General features: G+C 37.9%; 1 protein-coding gene and 2 long non-coding RNA genes across 3 annotated transcripts in view; 1 reads left to right on the top strand and 2 right to left on the bottom strand.

Moving 5' to 3' along the window:
• The first annotated feature begins 2,271 nt into the window (after nt 1-2,271).
• Nucleotides 2,272-4,459, top strand: LOC140929833 (uncharacterized). The gene is made up of 3 exons (XR_012164804.1): nt 2,272-2,824; nt 3,209-3,280; nt 3,486-4,459. It is a non-coding gene; the product is annotated as an uncharacterized lncRNA (long non-coding RNA).
• A 3,882-nt stretch (nt 4,460-8,341) lies between these two features.
• On the bottom strand, nt 8,342-10,862 carry LOC140930889 (uncharacterized). Its single transcript, XR_012164899.1, has 3 exons — nt 10,685-10,862; nt 10,499-10,595; nt 8,342-8,521 (listed from the first exon to the last, which is right to left on the bottom strand). It is a non-coding gene; the product is annotated as an uncharacterized lncRNA (long non-coding RNA).
• A 3,218-nt stretch (nt 10,863-14,080) lies between these two features.
• LOC140929832 (N-acetyl-beta-glucosaminyl-glycoprotein 4-beta-N-acetylgalactosaminyltransferase 1-like) overlaps nt 14,081-21,170 on the bottom strand; it is a 13,864-nt gene continuing 6,774 nt past the window's right edge. The window contains exons 13-22 of the mRNA XM_073379530.1: nt 20,930-21,011; nt 20,629-20,650; nt 19,955-20,074; nt 19,719-19,768; nt 19,000-19,106; nt 17,562-17,634; nt 17,252-17,326; nt 16,169-16,247; nt 15,493-15,619; nt 14,081-14,620 (exon numbers count right to left, since the gene is read on the bottom strand). Of these exons, the coding sequence (XP_073235631.1) occupies nt 14,518-14,620; nt 15,493-15,619; nt 16,169-16,247; nt 17,252-17,326; nt 17,562-17,634; nt 19,000-19,106; nt 19,719-19,768; nt 19,955-20,074; nt 20,629-20,650; nt 20,930-21,011 (838 nt within the window). The 3' untranslated portion in view covers nt 14,081-14,517. The remainder of the gene's footprint in view (nt 14,621-15,492; nt 15,620-16,168; nt 16,248-17,251; nt 17,327-17,561; nt 17,635-18,999; nt 19,107-19,718; nt 19,769-19,954; nt 20,075-20,628; nt 20,651-20,929; nt 21,012-21,170) is intronic.

Raw genomic sequence — 21,170 nt, 5'->3', positions numbered from 1 at the left:
CTTACTATTAAAACTAGATAAACTGGGATTCCAGCCTAACAAGCAAGAGAGACAGGAGCTCCTTGGACTGATACTTCAGTCAATAATAGATGAAACTTACTAGTAAACCTAGATAAACTGGGATTCCAACCCAGTTAGCAAGGGAGTCAGGAGCTTCCTGGACTGATACTTTAGTCTATCAAAGTTATTACTTACTATTAAAATTAGAGAAACTGGGACTCCAACCCAGGAAGCAATGGAGTCAGGAGTTCCCTGGACTGATACTTCAGTCTATCGTAGTTATTACTTACTATTAAAATTAGGTAAACTGGGATTCCAACCCAGCAAGCAAGGGAGACAGGAGCTCCCTAGACTGATACTTCAGTCAATAATAGATGAAACTTACTATTAAAAGTAGATAAACTGGGATTCCAACCCAGCAAGCAAGGGGGACAGCAGCTCCCTGGACTGATACTTCAGTCAATAATACATAAAACTTACTATTAAAACTAGATAAACTGGGATTCGAACCCAGCAAGCAAGGGAGACAGCAGCTCCCTGGACTGATACTTCAGTCAATAATAGATAAAACTTACTATTAAAACTAGATAAACTGGGATTCCAACCCAGCAAGCAAGGGAGACAGGAGCTCCCTGGACTGATACTTCAGTCAATAATAGATGAAACTTACTATTAAAAGTAGATAAACTGGGATTCCAACCCAGCAAGCAATGGAGACAGCAGATCCCTGGAGTGATACTTCAGTCAATAATAGATGAAACTTACTATTAAAAGTAGATAAAGTGAGATTCCAACCCAGCAAGGAAGGGAGACAGGAGCTCCCTGGACTGATACTTCAGGCAATAATAGATGAAACTTACTATTAAAACTAGATAAACTGGGATTCCAACCCAGCAAGCAATTGAGACATGAGCTCCCTGGACTGATACTTCAGTTAATAATAGATGAAAGTTACTCTTAAAACTAGATAAACTGGGATTCCAACCCAGCAAGCAAGGGAGAGAGGATCGAGCTCCCTGGACTGATATTTCAGTCGATAATAGACGAAACTTACTATTGAAAGTTAATAAACTGGGATTCCAACCCAGCAAGCAAGGGAGACAGGAGCTCCCTTGACTGATACTTCAGTCAGTAATAGATGAAACTTATTATTAAAAGTAGATAAACTGGGATTCCAACCCAGTAAGCAAGGGAGACACGAGCTCCCTGGACTGATACTTCAGTCAATAATAGATGAAACTTACTATTAAAAGTAGATAAACTGGGATTCCAACCCAGCAAGCAAGGGAGACAGGAGCTCCCTGGACTGACACTTCAGTCAATAATAGATGAAACTTACTGTTAAAACTAGATAAACTGGGATTCCAGCCTAACAAGCAAGAGAGACAGGTGCTCCTTGGACTGATACTTCAGTCAATAATAGATGAAACTTACTAGTAAACCTAGATAAACTGGGATTCCAACCCAGTTAGCAAGGGAGTCAGGAGCTCCCTGGACTGATACTTTAGTCTATCAAAGTTATTACTTACTATTAAAATTAGAGAAACTGGGACTCCAACCCAGGAAGCAATGGAGTCAGGAGCTCCCTGGACTGATACTTCAGTCTATCGTAGTTATTACTTACTATTAAAATTAGGTAAACTGGGATTCCAACCCAGCAAGCAAGGGAGACAGGAGCTCCCTGGACTGATACTTCAGTCAATAATAGATGAAACTTACTAGTTAACCTAGATAAACTGGGATTCCAACCCAGCAAGCAAGGGAGTCAGGAGCTCCCTGGACTGATACTTTAGTCTATCAAAGTTATTACTTACTATTAAAATTAGAGAAACTGGGATTCCAACCCAGGAAGCAATGGAGTCAGGAGCTCCCAGGACTGATACTTCAGTCTATCGTAGGTATTACGTACTATTAAAATTAGGTAAACTGGGATTCCAACCCAGCAAGCAAGGGAGGCAGGAGCTTGCTAGTCTGAGAAGAAGAACACCCAATTGCATTTTCCCGAATTCTGGTGTTAACTATAGGACGAATGAGATATACCCTTAGAAAGTTTCCACTTGAGAAGATATGAGAACTCCTTAATGTTTTTGCCTGATATCTGCTCTTAACTAGGGGTAATGGGATTTGCAGTCACAATCATTTCATTTGAGGAGAGAACTTTTTTCACTTGAATTTAATTTATTTTTAATTGCATATAATTTCAATTAACATGGAAGAGACACTTCATGGATCTGTTAAATAAACTATTAGTAGAATTATTATAGAATTATTATTATTACTGAGATACTATGAGATGATTGGATACCATAAAAAGATAACTGTAATGATTCAAATTGTATATTTCACTTAGTAAACACAGATTTGAACCTTGAAATTATTTAAGTGCTTGACTCTCCACTGTTATATCTTTGCAGGTTATAACAAGGCTTTTGCTGGACGCTTTATATATATCTAAGTGGAGACGTCGGAAATGAATTTATTGTATTTATAGTGTAACTTTACGACTTGCGCAGTTGTTGTTACAGGGAAAATGCTGTTTGAGGGTTCAGTGAGAGTCGACTTGTCTTTATTGATATGATTTTTTATGTCTCGGCCCACTAAGAATATCAGCTGATGGTCAGATATTTTTAGTGGGCGTTAAACTTCATTTCTTATCTATATCCCTTATCGTTGCAAATCAAAATAGGTTGTATTAGTTCAGTTTAAGTCTGTTGGTAACATCCTCTAAGCGCTTGTTTCTTTTTCTTTAGCTTTTTTATTTTCTAGATTGAATCTACCCGGTTAATTTTGTTCATCACGTGGGGAGGCGTTTTCTACGCTTCAGGTATAATGGATAGTTTTCTCCTTAGGCCTACATATCGAGCACCACGAGGAGCTCGAGGAGTTCGGATTGATATACTCTAGAATAAGAGCACAACATCGTAAGAGTAGTACCCGGCGTCGTTTGCTAGTGAGAGAATAGAGAACAAAGAAGTGAACGACTGAAATGAACTCATTTATCCCTACTGCAAACGGAAATCAGTAATATAAGTTTCTTATATGTGCTTATTGCAAAAAGTACGGTTAAACCCCAAAATGGTGTTGGGTGTGGCAGAAGTACCTGAATTTTTTATCATTGAGATGCTTTATTTGTATTTTGCTAACAGACATTTACTTTGGTCGTTATATTTACTGAGTTCAGGTTTTTTTTCAAATTACACTTTTATAGTGTACCAAGATTGGAAAATCGTCATCTGGTGAAACCTGTACTAGCTGATGAAAAAAACACCAACAATGAAAGGTACGTTATCTCTTGAGAAGAATTGGATAGCCCCAGCTTTTACAACTGGGTTCGAGCTGGGGCGGTCCAAAAAATAGCGGACTGTTAGACTGTAAATCACTTAAATAACTAACCAACGCGAAAAACAAGGGCACAAAATGACCAGTACTCAAATTTCTCCTTTTCTACAGTCTACTGATAAACATTGCATTTTCTTCTGTTTTAGGACGTGTTTCTCAAGTTGGACATCAGAAGAAGTGCCTGCGTCTTACAAAACAGCCAAAGTGAAGATGTAGCGATCAAGATGAAATACTTAAGAAACTTAATCTAATATTTTTTTTCCAGTAATATAAAAGCTAAATAAAACTTTGTAGAATTCTGCTACAGTAGCAGTCAACATTTTCGAAGAAGGATTTTCCTTCTTACGGAAACGACTGCTACTGGGCAACTGGGCTTTTCTTTTGTTCTGAAATTATTAAGGATAGGTTTATTCAAAATATCGTTAATGTTGATTGAGAAATATGATGGGCTCTCGCCAACCTTTGGGGCAGTGTTGGTAACTTGCGAGTACTGTTGTCGGCTTCTTCGGCTTTCGTTAATCTTCGTGTTCCTAAACGACTGTAATGAACACTCTCGCCATTTTTGGGGTACTTTCGGTAACTTTCGACCATTATCGTTGACTACCTCGGCTTGCGTTAATCTTCATATACTAAACCTACCATAACTTCGAACACGCGCTTTGGCAAACGCTTAAATGCCTTTACAAAATTGCGTTCAGTGAAATGAACACTGTCCCCATCTTTCGGGGATACTTTCGGCAACGTTTGACCACTATCGTTGACTTCTTCGGCCTTCGTTAAATCTTCATGTTTACTTACCATTTTTACGAACCGGCGCTATCGTAAATGGCTATATGCGTTTGTCAAAATGAATACTCTCGTCATCTTTCGGGATACTTTCGGTAACTTTCGACCACTATCATTGACTACTTCGACTTGCTTCAATCTTCATAGAGACATTACTTCGAACGCGCGCTATCTCCAACTTGTGAACACTGTAAGGTTAATAAACACCCTCGCAATCCTTCGGGTTACTTTCGTTAACTTTCGACCACTATCATTGACTACTTCAGCTTGCGTCAATCGTCAAAGACACTTATACCATTACTTCGAACGCGCGCTATCTCCAACTTGTGAACACTATAATAGAGAGATTAAGATTCACGTTTACCGCAAACGGCAAACGTCAGACTCAAGTTGAGAATTTCTCAGAATAAAAAATAAGCAGATAAAAACAGTTCCGAACAATTCCTATGGTTAAAACTGGCATAAAACAACTTGTTTTTGTTTAGAAGCAATAAAGAGTAAACGGAAAATAAGGTGAAAACTTGGTCACGTGGTACAAATTCACGTCTGCCGTTTGGCGTAAACGTGAATCTTAATCTCTCTAATGTTAATAAACACCCTCGCAATCCTTCGGGGTACTTTCGGTAATTTTCGACCACTATCGTTAACTACTTCGGCTTGCGTTAATCTTCATTATAAACTTACTACTGATTACTTCGAACGCGCGCTATAGCAAACACTTAAATGTCTTTGCGAGCTTCGCGCAAAGCCGACCTCCTGTAAATCTAAAAAGAGCCTCTAGCTGTCACCATGATGTTGTAAACCTAATTTATACCGACTTGCTTAATGGTGTATCGTCTTTTTAACACTATGTATTTACATGAATGTTTTTGCGCTCTTGTTAAACTTCCGTCGCCGTTATCAATTATTTTATGCTTTGTTATGTATAGAGTACTTTTGTAACCTTTATTTCCTTGACTAATCAGTTACGCTTTCGATCGCGCGATTCCGTACACTTGCCGAACGTGCATCAACTTCGTAAACTTCAAGTAGTGTTACCCGATCTTGTTACTTTTCATTCTCGATCCTCAACTGTGGTCTTGGTTGCCTTGAGGGTAGAGGGTGGAGATTTTTCTTTGCGTTTAACGTGAATGAGATTTGGTTAATGTATATAACTTTATACATAATAAGCGCAATATGTAATGTAAAGGAGTTGATAATGGATAAGCCACATAAAGAATGTGGAATAGTGGGTTGTAAGCTATTGATTCTATAAATTTATACCAAGCTGCAACTGTTGAGTTAATAAAGCCATTGACTTCTAAAGAAACTGTAGCGATAAACCGGTGGGAAAATTAAATAAAAATTGTTTTAATCTGAAATTAAGCTTGTAAAATAATTTTACCACAGTAATGAGAATTAAAAGCTTGCGTCTCGAGCGCTATCCATTTTGTGCCCGCAGGTGTCTAAGAAAAAAAAAAGAAACTAAGAGAGCTGGGAAATAGATGGTTCACTCGATTGAAGCTTATTGTTCTGATTTGCTTTCGAACCACAATGGGTTTATGCGGTTTTAATTCAATAGCTCCTCTAGATCTCGTTACCATAGAATTTCGTATCCGCTCACTGGCATCTTCTTCGGCCTTCATGTTCGCTCCGAAACCAGATCCAGTTCGCCTCGAAAGCATTGCAAGCGCATGGAATTCTTATGACATGCAGTTACAATATTTTAATATTGACTCCCAACGGTTTAACTCCAGATTAGGCAGCTGGCAATCAGCATCTTGCCTTTTCTCGTTATTAAAGTATCATTGCTTCTCTCAGTCTTCTTATTTCCTTATTTCCTTGGAAATCATCCCAGATAATGCACGTTCTTAAGGGGGGAGGTAAGGGGGAGGTTTTTGATAAACGCTGTCTGAAGTGTTTATCTGAATTTCTTCAAAAATTAACATCATGCATATTGCAAAGTAGATATAACTCAGCTAAGTTGACAACCTGTATTTAACATTACCTATCCAATACTGTATATTTAACAATTCCTGTCTTAAAATGTAATAAAATTAAAATTGTAATGAGTGTGTTAGCGTAAGTAATACTTTGTCTAATAATGTATTAGTTTGTGTAATGGATACTACATGATCTGATGTTATGGCAGTGCTTTTAATATAGTTCGTGCAAGCAAATATGAACCTGAGTTTCAGATAAAGATAATTAAACCAAATATCTTCTGCTACTTTTGAATTTGTCACCCTTGTTCTGGTTGCCTTCGTTCACTTTTATCTGGGAAACGCGAGAATAACTGGGAAAAACTGCCCTATTGCAATGGTGGCGTAAAAACTGAACATGCTGGTTTTTCTTTGTCCTCTCGGGTAGCCTAGACATTCAAATTTTGAATACGCAGCCTCCACGTCGTCTGTGCAAGCCTCATAGATAGGTCGACTTACGCCCCCTTTTCAAAAGAGCGCACAACTTCGAATCCCCTCCCCCCCCCCCCAACTGAACACCACGCCTTGTCCTCATTCTAACACAAAGGTATTCACAACTGTGGAAAATGAACCATTAGGGGACATCCCGCGGTCGGATGTTAAGGACATGGCCGCGAATAAGAATACTAAACAATTATTCACCGAAGTGGTACCGAGAAGGAAAGTGGCACGACTCACAACGAGGTTTTATACATTTCCACCCTATATATTATTTAAAAGGCGACAGGGCACTAGGCAATTCTATCCTACGAAATTCATCAAGTGAGTGCCAAAACCAGGACCAACACAGTTTTATTGCACGTACAAACACAGACTGGAACTCTTTGCCAAATGGTGTCATTGAAAAGCAGCCTGTGAAGGCAGTCTGTGAAAATGGCCGACAAGTACCATCTTTAAAAACGCTGACCCCGGACCTTTTTATCAGTATTTTTTTATTATCTACTGAACACTCGCACTTTGATTATCTTAACATTTTCACCTGCACATCTGCCGTGATAGGATATCCCCTTCGCAGATATATATTAACACGATTAGAATTAGCAGAGGCAAAATACCAGGCGTGCGTACCTAAAAAAGTGGCACCCAAAATCAGATATTCATTATTTGAAAAAGGTTCTTTTGAAGCAAAGACTCCATCCATGACATCTACTAAGTTAAATGGGCATTTCACTTCATTCCGCTGCCTAAGTAAGTGACAACGCTATTTTGTTTTTATTCCGTCTTTTGTAAAAATTAAGTTTTCTATGAGTTTACCGGCACAATAAACCATTGGTTTTTAACCAATCAGAACGCGCTTATTACCTTAGTTATTTTATAAATAGCTATAAAACACCCACCCACACACACTCACACAAAGGGAGTCTAGATTGTGTGAAGGAACAGTGAAGCTGAAGTTTAACGTAATTGTTGACCAAAATGCAACGGCCGGTCTCAAACACCTATGGCCGTGAGAAAACTCTTTCTTTACGAAAGTTACAGGTACCGTTCCACTTTTTCCCAGTTTTTCTGAGTGAAACTCAAATTTGTTTATGACCCGTTGCGAATTTAGGCAGGACCAACAATCCTACTTCACAAGCCACCTGGCTGAAACACGTGCAAGCTGGTTAGCAACTGAGTTTCACCTTTTTGACTACTTCGTCAGGGAACTCGAGGGACGCTGCAAAAGGGTCTTGATAAAATGTGTATTTTATTATTCAAGAACTGAGCTCAAGGCTTGACAATTGTCCTTTCACAAAAGTTGTCTTGAAGTTCGTACCTTCATTCATGCAAAAAGCAATAGCGTATTGTATTTTATTACAGAATAATGTACACATTACGAAATCATTTACGTCACTGTTACATTGCACTTATTTTGAATACTCTACTTGCACATCTCCCATAATGCACCTTATTTGCCCCCCCCCGCCACCCCAACAAAAAAAGTTGCACAACCTTTGTTTTTCTTTTCCCCTGGGTATTACAGCCCTCCCAAGAGAAATTAGAAACAATGCTTATGCAACATTTTTTTTTTTGGGGGGGGGGGGGGGTGGGGGTTGGGGGGGGAACAAGGTGCATTGTGGGAGATGTGCAAGTGGCGTATCACTATGGAAAATGAACTGTTCTTCTTTCTCAGGCGAGAAGCAGTAAAGCGTTTTTTTAAGATATTAACGAAAACAGATGATAAACATTGCTAATCAGATACATGTTTTAAGGGCATACAACGTCACAGCATTTAGGGTTGAGAGCCCTTTTAGAGCAGCTCCAGTACAAATAACGGGATCTGTTTTTTGGGTATGTGCATATGATATTATATTCAAATTTGCATTTTACATTCCACTTTATGGCAGAAGGGCAGTTCCTTACATAGAGGAAAGGATCTCTCCCATCCATCACCAGACAGCTCCGAAAATCGGTGATTTGGACTGTTTGACGCTTTTCACGTCCAGTTCGAAAGACTGAAAAGGAAAATCATATTTACGAGTTTTACTCAAAATATTTTCATCAGGTTATAATTCCAGGTTATTCTTTTAGCATTAGTCTAGGCTTCGGGCCTAGACTAATGCCTCATTCACACCAACTAAACATGTTTTTAAAGTACCGTAAAATTCCGAAAATAAGCCCAGGGGCTTATATTTTTCAAAGGCCCTTTTTGACGGGCTTATATTCGGAGGGGCTTATCTAAGGAGGCTAAATTTGCATTTCAAAATCGATTGGGCTAGCCTTATAGATCAAAGGTTTCACGCCAATGAAAGCGTCTAGCCTGTTAGGCATGCAAGCAAGTCCTCGGCGGGAGGGGGGCGGGGGGAAGGGGGGCATTACGTTAATGCCTGATTAGAAATCAGCCAATCAGCATTTCGCATCCTGTTCTGGGACGCAGATATTCAAATTTATGAGACGCAAGTGCAAGCTCTCCTTCCCCTCATCCCTCCCTGACCCCCGTACCCCCGGGAACCCCAGGAGAGCTTGCTCGCAGGCTAAGGAAAAGTGCAAATATTTTCTCTTAAACTGATTCACTTAATATGGTCGAACTTTCATACATCTTCAATCAGTCTTTATAGTCCGGGAGCTAGGGACGTTTTGCTTAACCCAGTGAACAGCAAAGGTTTGAAGATGGATTTTGATAGATTCAGAGCACCCTCTTTTTGGCTAGGTAGTTCGTGATTCAAATTGTGGTATACGTTTTGAGTTACAGGTATGTATTTAGAAGTCGATAACAGCTAAAATGATTTTAACACGAAAGCTAGGCTGAAAGTTGAAACTAACTAAATTCTAAGAAACGCACTCCACAAGAAAACCAACATGCTCATATATCTTCTTAGAGTTCTCCAAGATACTTTCAACAAAAGCACCGCCGTTTTAAAAGGGAGCGATATGATAAATACCGTGCTTCTTCTGAGGTGTGACACAGCATCTTTGTTCAACGGGTGATACAATCTTCAAATTTTTTTATGGATTATGCCGAGCGTTTTCCGCGTTTAACGATTTATGTTCAGACAAAAGAAACTTATTTCTTTCCAATTTTTACATTTTTTACGAAAGATTCGAGAGTTTACAAGCAAACTATGAATATGAAAGAGCCGAGCATTAACCAAATACCTTGGTGGTTTTTCAGTGTCTCGGACGAGGGTGATCAAGAAATGAAGTAATACAAAAATTAAATAGACACTAAACCCTGCACTAAACAATATCAAAACACATCTATAGCTATAACTACCGATAGTTTCCGCAACAACAAAGAAACACCTGAAAGGCCGGAAAGAGCAGAAGACGCTTTAACAAAGTGATTTTAAGCGCTTGAATGCCGTCGCAATTACAGTCAAAGCAGGTCAAATACGATTGAACACAACAGACAAGAATAAAGAACAATTAGATTTTGTTCATAAATCGAATAAATCAACATTTAATTATTGAATCGAGGTCCAATTTGACGATTGGATTTTTCATGTTATGAATGGATTATCGAATCGACAAACCGAATCATTTTTCCATTCAGGAATTTATTAGTCCACTAGCGACACTGGGAACGCTACATGCACACTTGACATGCTTTGAGCGTAACACCTAAAGGCGATATCTAGGTTTGAAAAAGGTAGTTGAATTAGCTATGGAAACTTGGAACATCTGCAAAGAACAAAATTTGGTTGTCTAAAGAATCACTCTATTTATTAATTATCGGATTGGGCAAGTTTCTTTTTTATCAAAAACTGAACATTAAAACTCGGCTTTGAGCTATCTTTGGTAAATTCCATGTGACTACCTTTTCGATTTATAGTCATAACCAAAAAGTTAACCGGGTCCCTGAAAAGGCCATTCTAATACATTTGAAATTAACTCGGTCATTTTACCGTCTTTTTGTGTCTTCTAATCTCCATTTGAAAATTCTGCACCTTTATTAAACCTTACATAATGTCTAAGTAACGTCAACAACTTACTGGGAAAATCGTTCGATTCAGCCTCTGTAACGATAACTGGAGAAGAAACAACGCATGAAAGAGTCAAGATGATGAAAAGGGGTGCAGTTGCCACAATCTAGAAAAGAAATAAAAAAACATAGTATCTGATTGTTTAGTTCATATATTCACTACATGCATAGTTTCTTACAAATCAGGCAAACATACCTTCATCGGAAATTTCTGGTTTTCAGAGTATACTTTGCACCACTTTACTGAGCAGAAGAACGCATTAAACTCTCTGATGTTTGTGAAAATTGGAGGCGATTTAAATCAGGCATCCGTTTTATGTGTTAAATTTCTTGCTAAAGATAAATGGCGTGCTTTTCCAGGATTGCTGATGGAAGTTCTCGATTTCTTGTGGCTTCCTATAGATCTAATCAAGAATAAAAATATATCTTAGGAAATTTTTACGGTGTTGCTGAAGGAGGGGCCTTCAACGATGTTGGAAACGTGTTTAGAATAACAGGATGTTTGTTTTAGTATTATATTTTAAAGAGTATATTAATTTATTTATGCTTTATGTAGATCTTGTCTGTAGTTGATGTAGTTTTTTTTAAATGTAGTTTGCTTACCAAAAAAAAAAAAGACACACACACACAAATGTTTTGAAATAGCATGAACAAGCACGGCTATGAACTGAAACTCGGAATTATGACTTCACTTTTGCTTTAAATAAAATTTATTGAATGAACTATTGATCGACAACTTAAAAAAAAAATTAACTCACCAAAAAATACCCTTTGTTTAACAACTGGCCAAAAATAAAGACAATTTTTCCCATTCAGACTCTTTTTTCACCACATCTTTTTTTCACGGAACATAGTGTTACCTTTTTCCAACGCTGAGTTTTACATTGTTGTGGTTCTGAAACGAAATGTATACTTGGTGTGACTGGTATAGTATAAAGTAGCCTTCACGTGACAAAAAAACGTTTGATTGGATTAGAGAAACATGCTGAAGTATTTCTGCCCGGCTCGTCAATCGATGTAAACCGATTGATAGATCGATAACCATAGATCAACTGATATCGATATAATCGATCAATCGATAGAAACACTCACAAGATAAGGGATTCTTATTTTATTGATTATCATTTTTATCGTTTTTATCGTTATAGAATCGATTGTCATTATTTACCGCTTTGTCCGCTGCACGAAGGTGAAAGGTTTCATTGTAACATACTAAAAAGTAGCCTAGTGCCTAGGCGTTCTCTCCTGCCTCGTTGCCCGCGCGAAGTCTGGGAGAGAGCGGGCGGGTGTCTCCCGGTGACGTCACAGCTCACGGTAGAGTCCATGATTGACCGAGCCGAGAACGCCTAGGGATTAAGCCTAGGGACTAGGCTGACTAAAAAGTATTCTCACTTGGAACACCCGTACACAAAGCCAAATGAGCCACCTGATACGCTCGGAATTGACCGCATGTAAGCGAATCTAATTAACATTTAATTAACGCATACAAGCGGTACAAGTAGGCCCTGTTTACCTACTGAAAGGCTGTAACGTAGTCAATCTCAAATTATTGATAAAACTTCTTACATTTGATAAATTGTTCCCGCCACTACGATATTCTCGCTAAAACTCATCGTAGAATGGCTTATTCTGCCTGTGCCGACAGTGCACGTAAGAAGCACTCATTCTGCTCAGAATTGCTCGGACACCCTTATTCTGCTCGAATTCTGCTCGGTATCCGAAAAAATTTTCGGTCCTTTGAACCGTCTGTATTTTCGCAAATGTGGAGGGGAGCTTGGGAATAACCCCTAAAAACTAATTACATATCCACTATGCGTAGCAAAATTGTACTAAATTCGTCTTACTTTTAATAGGAGTGCGTTGTAGCTATTAAATAATCAAATTAATCACGAGGTATTTTCCCTTTTTTTTTTATTGAGTTTTTAATCATAACTATAACAAAATTGTCAAATCTCATTGGCTATCAACTGCCCTGATTTCAGCCTTTATACTACTACATGAAAAATTTCTGCAATTTGATTGGCTTAGAGCAGTGGTATTTCAGCTTAATTTGAAATACCTACATGTGAAAATTACAAACCCTTTGCGGGTAGTAGTATAAACAAATAATAGCATGATTTGTACGTGATATTTGGCATAAATACCACTTGTGATATTTCAAAATTGTCTCAAATTTCACTCCCCTAACGGCTCGTGAAATTTCGTATAACAATTTTAAAATATCACTCGTGGTATTTATGCCAAATATCACTAGAAATCATGCTATTACCTATACAAATTTTTCTTATAACTGTTCTGCATATCATTAGTGCCGCTGATTCTCCCTTGTACTGCTCAAGTTCAGCTCGAAAATGCCTTATTCTGCCGGCAGAATGCAAGCATCAAAAACCTCTTATTCTGCTCGAAATTCTGCCTGCAGAATTTATCCAAACCTAACAAATAGGTAATTTTGAAAGAGGGTGACGAGATAGAAACAAATGTGAAAACAGTTTTTGAAAAGCTCAGTTGGTTAAAGAGTTATTAAGCCTTGATTTGTGAAATTCCCGCCATTTTGTTACTATCTTTAGAAACAAAAGCAAATTTCGAAATGCTATATCTCCTAAAGCAATTGAGTTTTTTTTAAAAAAAAAATTCACATTTGTTTCTATCTCTTCGCCGTCCTTCAAAATTACCTATTTGTTACGCCATTAGTTGAAATTTAATGGTGCTGTCAATCTTGTGACGTCATTTTCCCGCCAAAAACCATCAATATCGAAAAACAAAAAGCATACGATTGTTTGGAATACACAGTCCTACCATCTTGCAAACTTTGAGCTCAAACAGATAAAAACTGCACAAGTAGTTCCTAAGTAGCCACATTTGGCATCCTGTTTGCCCACCGTGCTTGGTTTCAACTTTCAGCCTCGCTTTCATGTTGAATTCATTTTCACTGTTGTCGACTGTTAAAAACATAACTCTTACTCAAAACGCATACCACAATTTGAAACCACGAACTATCTAGCCAAAAAGAGGTTACTTTAATCTATCAAAATCCATCGTCAAACCTTTTCCGTCCTCTGGGTTAAGCAAAACGTCCCTAGCTCCCGGACTATCATGTTGACTTTCATATCTTTATCTGCAGTTCAAAATAGGATTCATTTGATATATTTCAATCTATCAACTCGATTGATAAAACAAATTTTTCGCTTTTCACTTCCCCAAGATGATGTATGACACAAGTTTCGTCTGAAACAAACCTCTTACCTGAAAAGCCGTGGGAACGAGGTTGTTCAAGTTGTGGACATAACAAATCCACTAATCCCCAGTATAAAAAACTTAAACAAATACAGTGAATGACACTGAACACAAGGCAGTAAATTTTTTTGCTATTTATTACTCCCGAACAAATTAGTTAATTTGAACTATCCTGCGTAACAGGGGTCGTGGGCAAAAAGCTCTCACACGCGCGAGCTCGTGCTTCTCTCACTTGGCTAAAATGAAATGGAAATGCTACAAAATTGTTACAAGCTGGTTTTTAAATATTAGCTTACATTTTTTAAAAGGAATTCTTAAAAAGGCCTAGTCTCGCAATTCAAGATCACATGCATGATTATTTGTCCTTTTTTTTCCTTTTCTCCTTGGCCGCCGACTGACCAACAGAGAGAGGAGTCGATTAGAAACGAAACACTTTGGAACTTGCCAAAAAAAAAAAAAAAACAATAAAAAAAATAAAATAATAATAATTATAATAATAAAGTAAAAATCGTGAGAGAACATACTTCAGGCAATAAGTTTGCTTCACCTTATGCCAACATTTTTAATTACTTATTCTGTTTAATTTGCGAAGATTTTGTACTACTGACGCTCAACGTCTGTAAATTATAAAAGCCGTACCAGCGGCGGCGGATGGTCAAAGCAGACTTTGACAACTGAAGGAAGTCTTAAGAACTTTTTACTTCTCATGTTCACTTTATCGTCCGCCAAAGAGGCTTTAATAGTTCTTGAATGCTTCAAAGCTCTTCTCCAACAAAATCCTCAACCACAAAAGAGTCATATTCTTGCGTTTTCGTACCAGTCACTGTTTCTTTCGTGAAAGTAGTGATAAAACTTCGGAAGTCGTAACCTCTCTATTTCTAAATTAGCGCCTATTGCTCTGTTAAAAACAAAATCACAAATTGAATAGATTTTACTAAAACTACACAATCAATCCATCGATTTCAGGCGGGGAAGAGCACTATACTTTAACAAAGTCCCTTGACCAAGCATGACGTTTCTAATCTAGCCTTCGTACAAATGACTGCTTAACAATGGCGTCATCGAAACAAGTGACACAATTCATGGGGAGTATAACGCAAATTTAAGTATAGTGTCTCATGCGTATGTCCAAATTGAGCATTCGACGGCTTATATATAAGCAAAGCATAGACGTTGGAGCCGTGTTGGGAACCCTTTAGAGGCCTTACGAAACACTACTTTAAGCTATAGCTCCACACAACACATTTGGGAGCATAAAACGTGTAACTTGTGATCTACGGGAAAATATGATGCCACTTTTGAGCGCGGCAAAGTGTGCGTCATGACTCAAGCAGTATATGCATGTAATGATTGCTGATCCATGTAGCAAAACATCTATTATACAGCCTCCGGTTATTCAAACGCTGGATAACGTTATCCACCAGAAAAACTACTATCCATCTGGCCCCGGTTGTTCAAACGTTGGATAGCGCTATCCACCGGATAAATCACTATCCAGCGGATAAGTATTTGGGAAACCAATTGCGCTATCCACTGGATAGAGATTTATCCACCGGATAGCGCTATCCACCTTTTGTACAACTCGGGCCTGATAAATATCAGGGAAACCAATTGCTCTATCCACTGGATACAAATTTATCCAGTGGATAGCGTTATCCACCTTTCGAAAAACTGGACCCTGGGTTGTGATTTATCCGGTGGATAGCCTTATCGGACGTTAGAACAACTGTGGCCTGGAGGCAACTTAACCTTAAAAAAATTTACGCTTACCTATCCATTAGATCCCAGTCCTCCCCACCCCATCTTGTAGTGAACTTAGCCTCGTCCATTCCCTCAAACCTGTCCCAGTCTGATTTATACCCACCAAACAAACCATATCCCCTCATTTCCCAGAAAGCTGTAATGAAGAATAAGAAATTTATAAGAACATGCAATCAGCAAGAGTATTCAAAAAAGAATATTTATCAATGCAAGAATTGGAGAGACAAATCAATCAGGACCAATCAGGTTTCAATGGACTTAAAAAGGCGGGAAAATGTTTAAGCTGTCAGTGGTGAAAAGAGCGGAAAATTGATTGAAAGTATTGTTGTATCACGTGACATTTCGCGGAAAAATTCTAGTCTCGGTCACTGACTCAGTATAAGATGGCGAATACGTAAAAAAATACGCATTTGTCACTAAAAGAAAATGCCAAATTAAAAACCGTGGCGTTGAAGTGAATTGTTTTAAAAACGGTATAAAATTTTCTCCATCGAGTCTCAGAACTCAATTAAGTTTATTTGATTGTGCATGGTCAGGTAAGTGACGTAACTTCCAATTTTCGTCTTTTATGTTTGCAGGTTTCATAGCCAGTCTCTTTGCACTATCGGACACCGCCGATAAGATGATCAAGGTGCGTCGTATGGTCACACACCGGCAGTAAAGACAATATCAGGGAAATTGATACCTTGTTGATGCGTTATTGAATAACCACATTTCAGCTTAAGAACAGCGGGCGAGTAAAAGCTACGTCCTTGAATAGCGTGCTGTAAAGAAAAGATAATTCAGCAAGTGTTAAGGTCTTTAAGTTTCACGTTTTCTCTCAAAAACTCAGATCAAGCCATAGGAGTCTTCAAAGCAACTGATTGAGACGTTTCTCTGAAATAGCTGAAGCAAATTACTGCAAACGCGCATGCTACGTGTATGAGTTTAACAAATAACTACAGAGAATTAACTTTGTTAGAAGACGACACTGATAGAACTTGAACAAAATAAAACGTGGATTGCTGCATAGCAAACACAGTTGTTTCGTTCTTGTATGAGTTAATCAGTACTTCATACAATATGGTAAAAACTAACTGTAAAAGGCTGTTAAGAGCCCTAAACTTGGCTACGAGTCATGCTATATCAGGTGTCTTAGAAAAAGCAAGAGTCTCAACCAAAACTGGGCAGCCGGACCGGTCATTTTGAAAATGAAATGGGCTGTTCCAAAGGTTTTCGCTTGAAACCCTTTCCTTTCTTTCCTGCCCTGCCTATACCCTTATGCAATACACTAATCCTGCTGGCCCTGCTTTTTCAAACGTTGGAGCGCACTATCCACCGAATAAATTACTATCCAGCGGATAACGGAATTGTTTCCCGTAATACTTATCCGCTGGATAGTGATTTAATCCGGTGAATAACGCTATCCAACTTTTGAACAACCGGGGCCCGGACAGAATAGTGAAAGCCTCTTTGGACTGGACTCTGATCTGAAAACTGACTGATGATTATAAGCGCCCTAGAGTCAGTGTTTATTTCTTGCAAAGTATAGTATAAACAGAAGGGTCTCAACTAAATTATAAAAGAAAAGAAGAAGACAAAACCACGACAAAATCATGCTGAAGTATCAGCACATCGGATCTATAAAGAAACTTTGTTTTCTAGAAGCGCAGTGTGATTCTAAAGTGTTACGCGACAGTTTGCGTTAAGGCTTTAAAACCTGCGCGCTTTCCACCCTTTCTGCTGAAGTCGCTGAAGACCTCCACATAATAATAATTATCATACTTGCCTTACGTATTTCATCAAATATGTTCGCTGGAAACTTGATGTGAAGATCCGCGGTAAATATAATGCTGTTGGGGTCCTAGTTGACAGGATAGCAGATTAAAACGTCAGTTTTCGTGGCTCCTTTGACAACGCATAAATATAGAACATTTGTGCTGATTACTCTTTTTCTTTCTTTTTAGTGTTCAGAAGGAGAGGGTTCGGGCCACCTTATTATCTATCCACGTTGTATTGAGGAGACTGAAAAAATTAGGACAACTTACTCAATTCAGTGTTTCACCTTTTAAAACAGGTAAAACAAACGTTAGTCTCACCTTGACAAAGCGTACTCCGTCGTTAAGAGCCTTTGTCTTGTGAAATTCAGTGAAGTGTTTTAATATAATAATCCTATAAATGAGTCAGATATATAAAAAAACAAAGTTAAAATAAGTTCATAAAACCAGATTTTCGAAGATTGGGTTGCTAGCTTGAGTTTAAAACCGTGTTCTTTGTTGGAATTGTCCTTTTTATCTTTGGGGTAATCTGATCTTCAGTATTCCAAGCTACAAAACCTACTCTGTTGCTGTTATCCGCAACACTTTTATTAGTAAGAAATTTAAACAATAACTGTTGAGGTTATTTTGTTGCGCTGTTTCCCAGCTCTAGAAAAAGTTTATGTTTCATGAGAAATATGTCGTTTTTTTCAGTCAGTGATCATGGCATTTACTTAGTGTACCGGATACATTTTACCTGATAAAAGAACAAAAACCATGAAACAATACCAAACAGATTTTACCCTGAACAGAAAACAAAGAAGTCTTTTGTTTTACGTCATCTGTGCCCGGAACACGAAGCCTTGAATAGCGGGGATCATGATACAGGTGGCTCGGAAGAAAAAATTCACCGAGTATTCCAAACAGGAGTCGAACCTATGACGTTCTGGTAACTAGTCTAGATGCTCTACCACTGAGCCACAGGAGACTTGCAGGAGCTATAGGCGAATCCTTGTTTAAATTTTTTGCCTCATTAGCATAGGATTATTATGATGAAGATAAAAACAAGAAATTTCTGAATATTGAAAGAGCATAACAATTTCGTCATCTCTGAAATTTTGAGCCCGATATACCAAATAGTCTCGGAGAAATTCCCTTTGAAAAACCCCAAAATTTACAAAGAAGATATGAGCTCACTAACACTTTGCCACCCAGCAATTTTTCAGTTTTTAATTGCTGCTATTTTCTTTGTTACTGATGGTAAGGAGCTGAAACTTGCACAAACTGCAGACATAAACCAGCTTTTTTTAATTTTTGAATCTAATAGGTCATTTGCATGATGGCGTCATTTTGCTACTATGACCAGAATCCTTTTCGTTTTTCTTTTCATATTTAAATTTGGTAATCCCAGCGAGATTTAAATGACGAAAGCCGTAATTTGCACAAGAAGGGAAAATCCTGAAGGATTCTGGTCGTAGTAGTAAATGATGTCATCGTGCAAATAGCCTATTGGTATAAACGACTAAATCTTCTATGGGTTAAATCGTATGCTAATGAGCAAAAATGTAAACAATGACGTCACGATGAATCAGCCTTACAGGCCACTAAAGCCCCGGCCGGATCGGTCCACGTGACAAACATCAGTCCTACACTCCTAATAGCACGGGGTACATGAAAATCTATCCATCGCAATAACAATTTGATCATTTTAGCTAAATAGACAGTCTAACGTAACACGCTTCAAATTTGTGAGCTATAACACTGGCTATAAACAAAGCACCTGTCTTTTATTTCACTTCTTTCCCTCATCTTAAAAATATCCACATCTGTGCTGTTGAAATCCACAATGACAAGGAAGAAGTTCCGATCAGTTCCTCGTTTGTAAAACTGATGAGATATAAACATATTTGTAAAATGTTGAGTGGAATTTGCCTTTTTGTGTGACCCTAATTGCTGTAATCTCTCCCGAGGATTTTAACAGCGACTGAGGCTTATCAGAGACAAAACATGACAAGAAAACATTTTAGTTTTGAGTCTAATCAAACTTGTACATCAACTTCATCCAAACATCCAAATAATTTGAACTTATTTGGAGGGGGCATGTTAAAGAGAGAGGGGCCTATTGAAGACTTGAAAGGCAACCCATGGTAGCTTTACTTTATTGAAGGTATTGCTGAAAAACTCCATCTTGAAGGGTTGGTAAAATCGCTGTGTAAGACAACGAAAACCTTACGCCTGGAACTTTTGAGTTTGTACAATCTATAGATAATCAATATGTACAGTTTTTTTCAGTCAAAGAATATGACTGTTTAGTGTAACCAAGAGAGAGTTGTGTGGTAACAAATCAAATCGTAGCAATTAGGAAGGGGTTACAGAAGTGAGAATTCATCTTAATGTCCTCTGTGCTAGGCGGGGCTTCTCGAAAAAGAGTGAGAGGCTATTAGAAAGATTAAGGTAATTATTTCGATTCAGTGTAACTGTAGACGAAGACCTACTTACCCAAGCCAACTGATCGATTAGGAACTTAATCCATGGACCATAGTTTTTAACTGTTCAAAAATATCAAGTAGTAAAAATTAGTCTTCTAGCATCACAAGATATACTTCAAACATATTTTTACACAACAGATTTTGTTAATCTCAGCTGATTTTCTATTTCAGAGATTATATATTGAAGTCAAAAATTTAGTTTTTATCCACTGGATATTTATTGATTTTAATGTATGTTTTGCTTACCCGTTACAACAACAGAAACGGACACATTCCTTTTCCACTGAAAGCCCTCTGGATAGCATATGTCAGTGGTACTGTTGTGGATGGGTTTGTAAATATATTCGGATAAGCGAACAGAACGTCCTAAAAATTAAACAAAACAATGAACGATGAGTCATCCCTCAGAGATCCGCCTGGTAGAAAAAAAATTAACGAATCTCAAAAAAGAGATGCAATATTGAATTATTGTGGTCCTTTCATAGTGACCTGTAAATTGAACATGTAGAAGACTTAAGGGCGCCATTTCTATACCCGACCGGGCCTCGTAGTGCTGCCTCAAAGAGCTTTTCTTTACTCAGTACAAAGAAAGATGCTTGTTCTCATTTTAACTACTTTTATATTTCACCAATTGGATCAACCTGGGTTGAGTGAATTTATTACAGTAATTCATTGGTTTGTAGTTTTGAACTTTTTTAAAGTGTAGTTACACAAATAGAAAATAGTTGATTGTGGTGTGTTGACTGATCAAAACTCCGATGATTTGAGTTCGCTTTTTAGCTGATAACATGAACAGTAAAGCTAACATAAGGCGCCACTTTTAATCAATCGCTTTCTTTAGCCATCCTTAATGCTATGGTTTACTTTCTTAACCTCTCAGCCACAGTGCATTCCCAATGGAAGGGTATTTTAGACTCTACCTTTGTCATTGTCGAGAAGTTCCTGTGAAAAGAGGAAAAAAAACATTATTAGTTTTAAAAGAGAGAATGACGCTACACATTTCTCTTTATGATCATTATGTGCAAAATCGACGGTTTATCTTGGACATTTTGCGTTAAACATAGTATGTAAACAATCTGAAGGGGAATTATGACAAGGACTTTAAAAGGTGAATACTGACCAAGCTGCGATTTTGCTGCGCAAGAAAAACAAAATCCAGGCGTAAAACCGGTAACAATACTATTTTAAACATCCTTTTGTTATTTCGTATATAATTCTTACCAGCTCCAGTAGATAGCGCACTCCTTTTTTGTGATCTTTCTTTTCTTCTACGTTGATAACACTTTTTAACGTAAATCTGTCCCTAAAATGTTAAATTTAATTAATTTTGATCTACTTTATCGATTATTCTAGTGATAACCAAAGTAAGTTATATGTTTTTCAGGTTCAGAAAGATTTATTTATCCAACCTATCTGATGTTCTCGTTTCTCCAGGTGGCTTCGAGAAGGCGGGAAAAAGATG

Source organism: Porites lutea, chromosome 3, assembly GCF_958299795.1.
Source record: "Porites lutea chromosome 3, jaPorLute2.1, whole genome shotgun sequence".
In the NCBI taxonomy this organism is placed as follows: Eukaryota; Metazoa; Cnidaria; class Anthozoa; order Scleractinia; family Poritidae; genus Porites; species Porites lutea.
The sequence above is the reverse complement of the archived record's forward strand: the minus strand, read 5'-3'. Positions and strand labels throughout refer to the sequence as shown.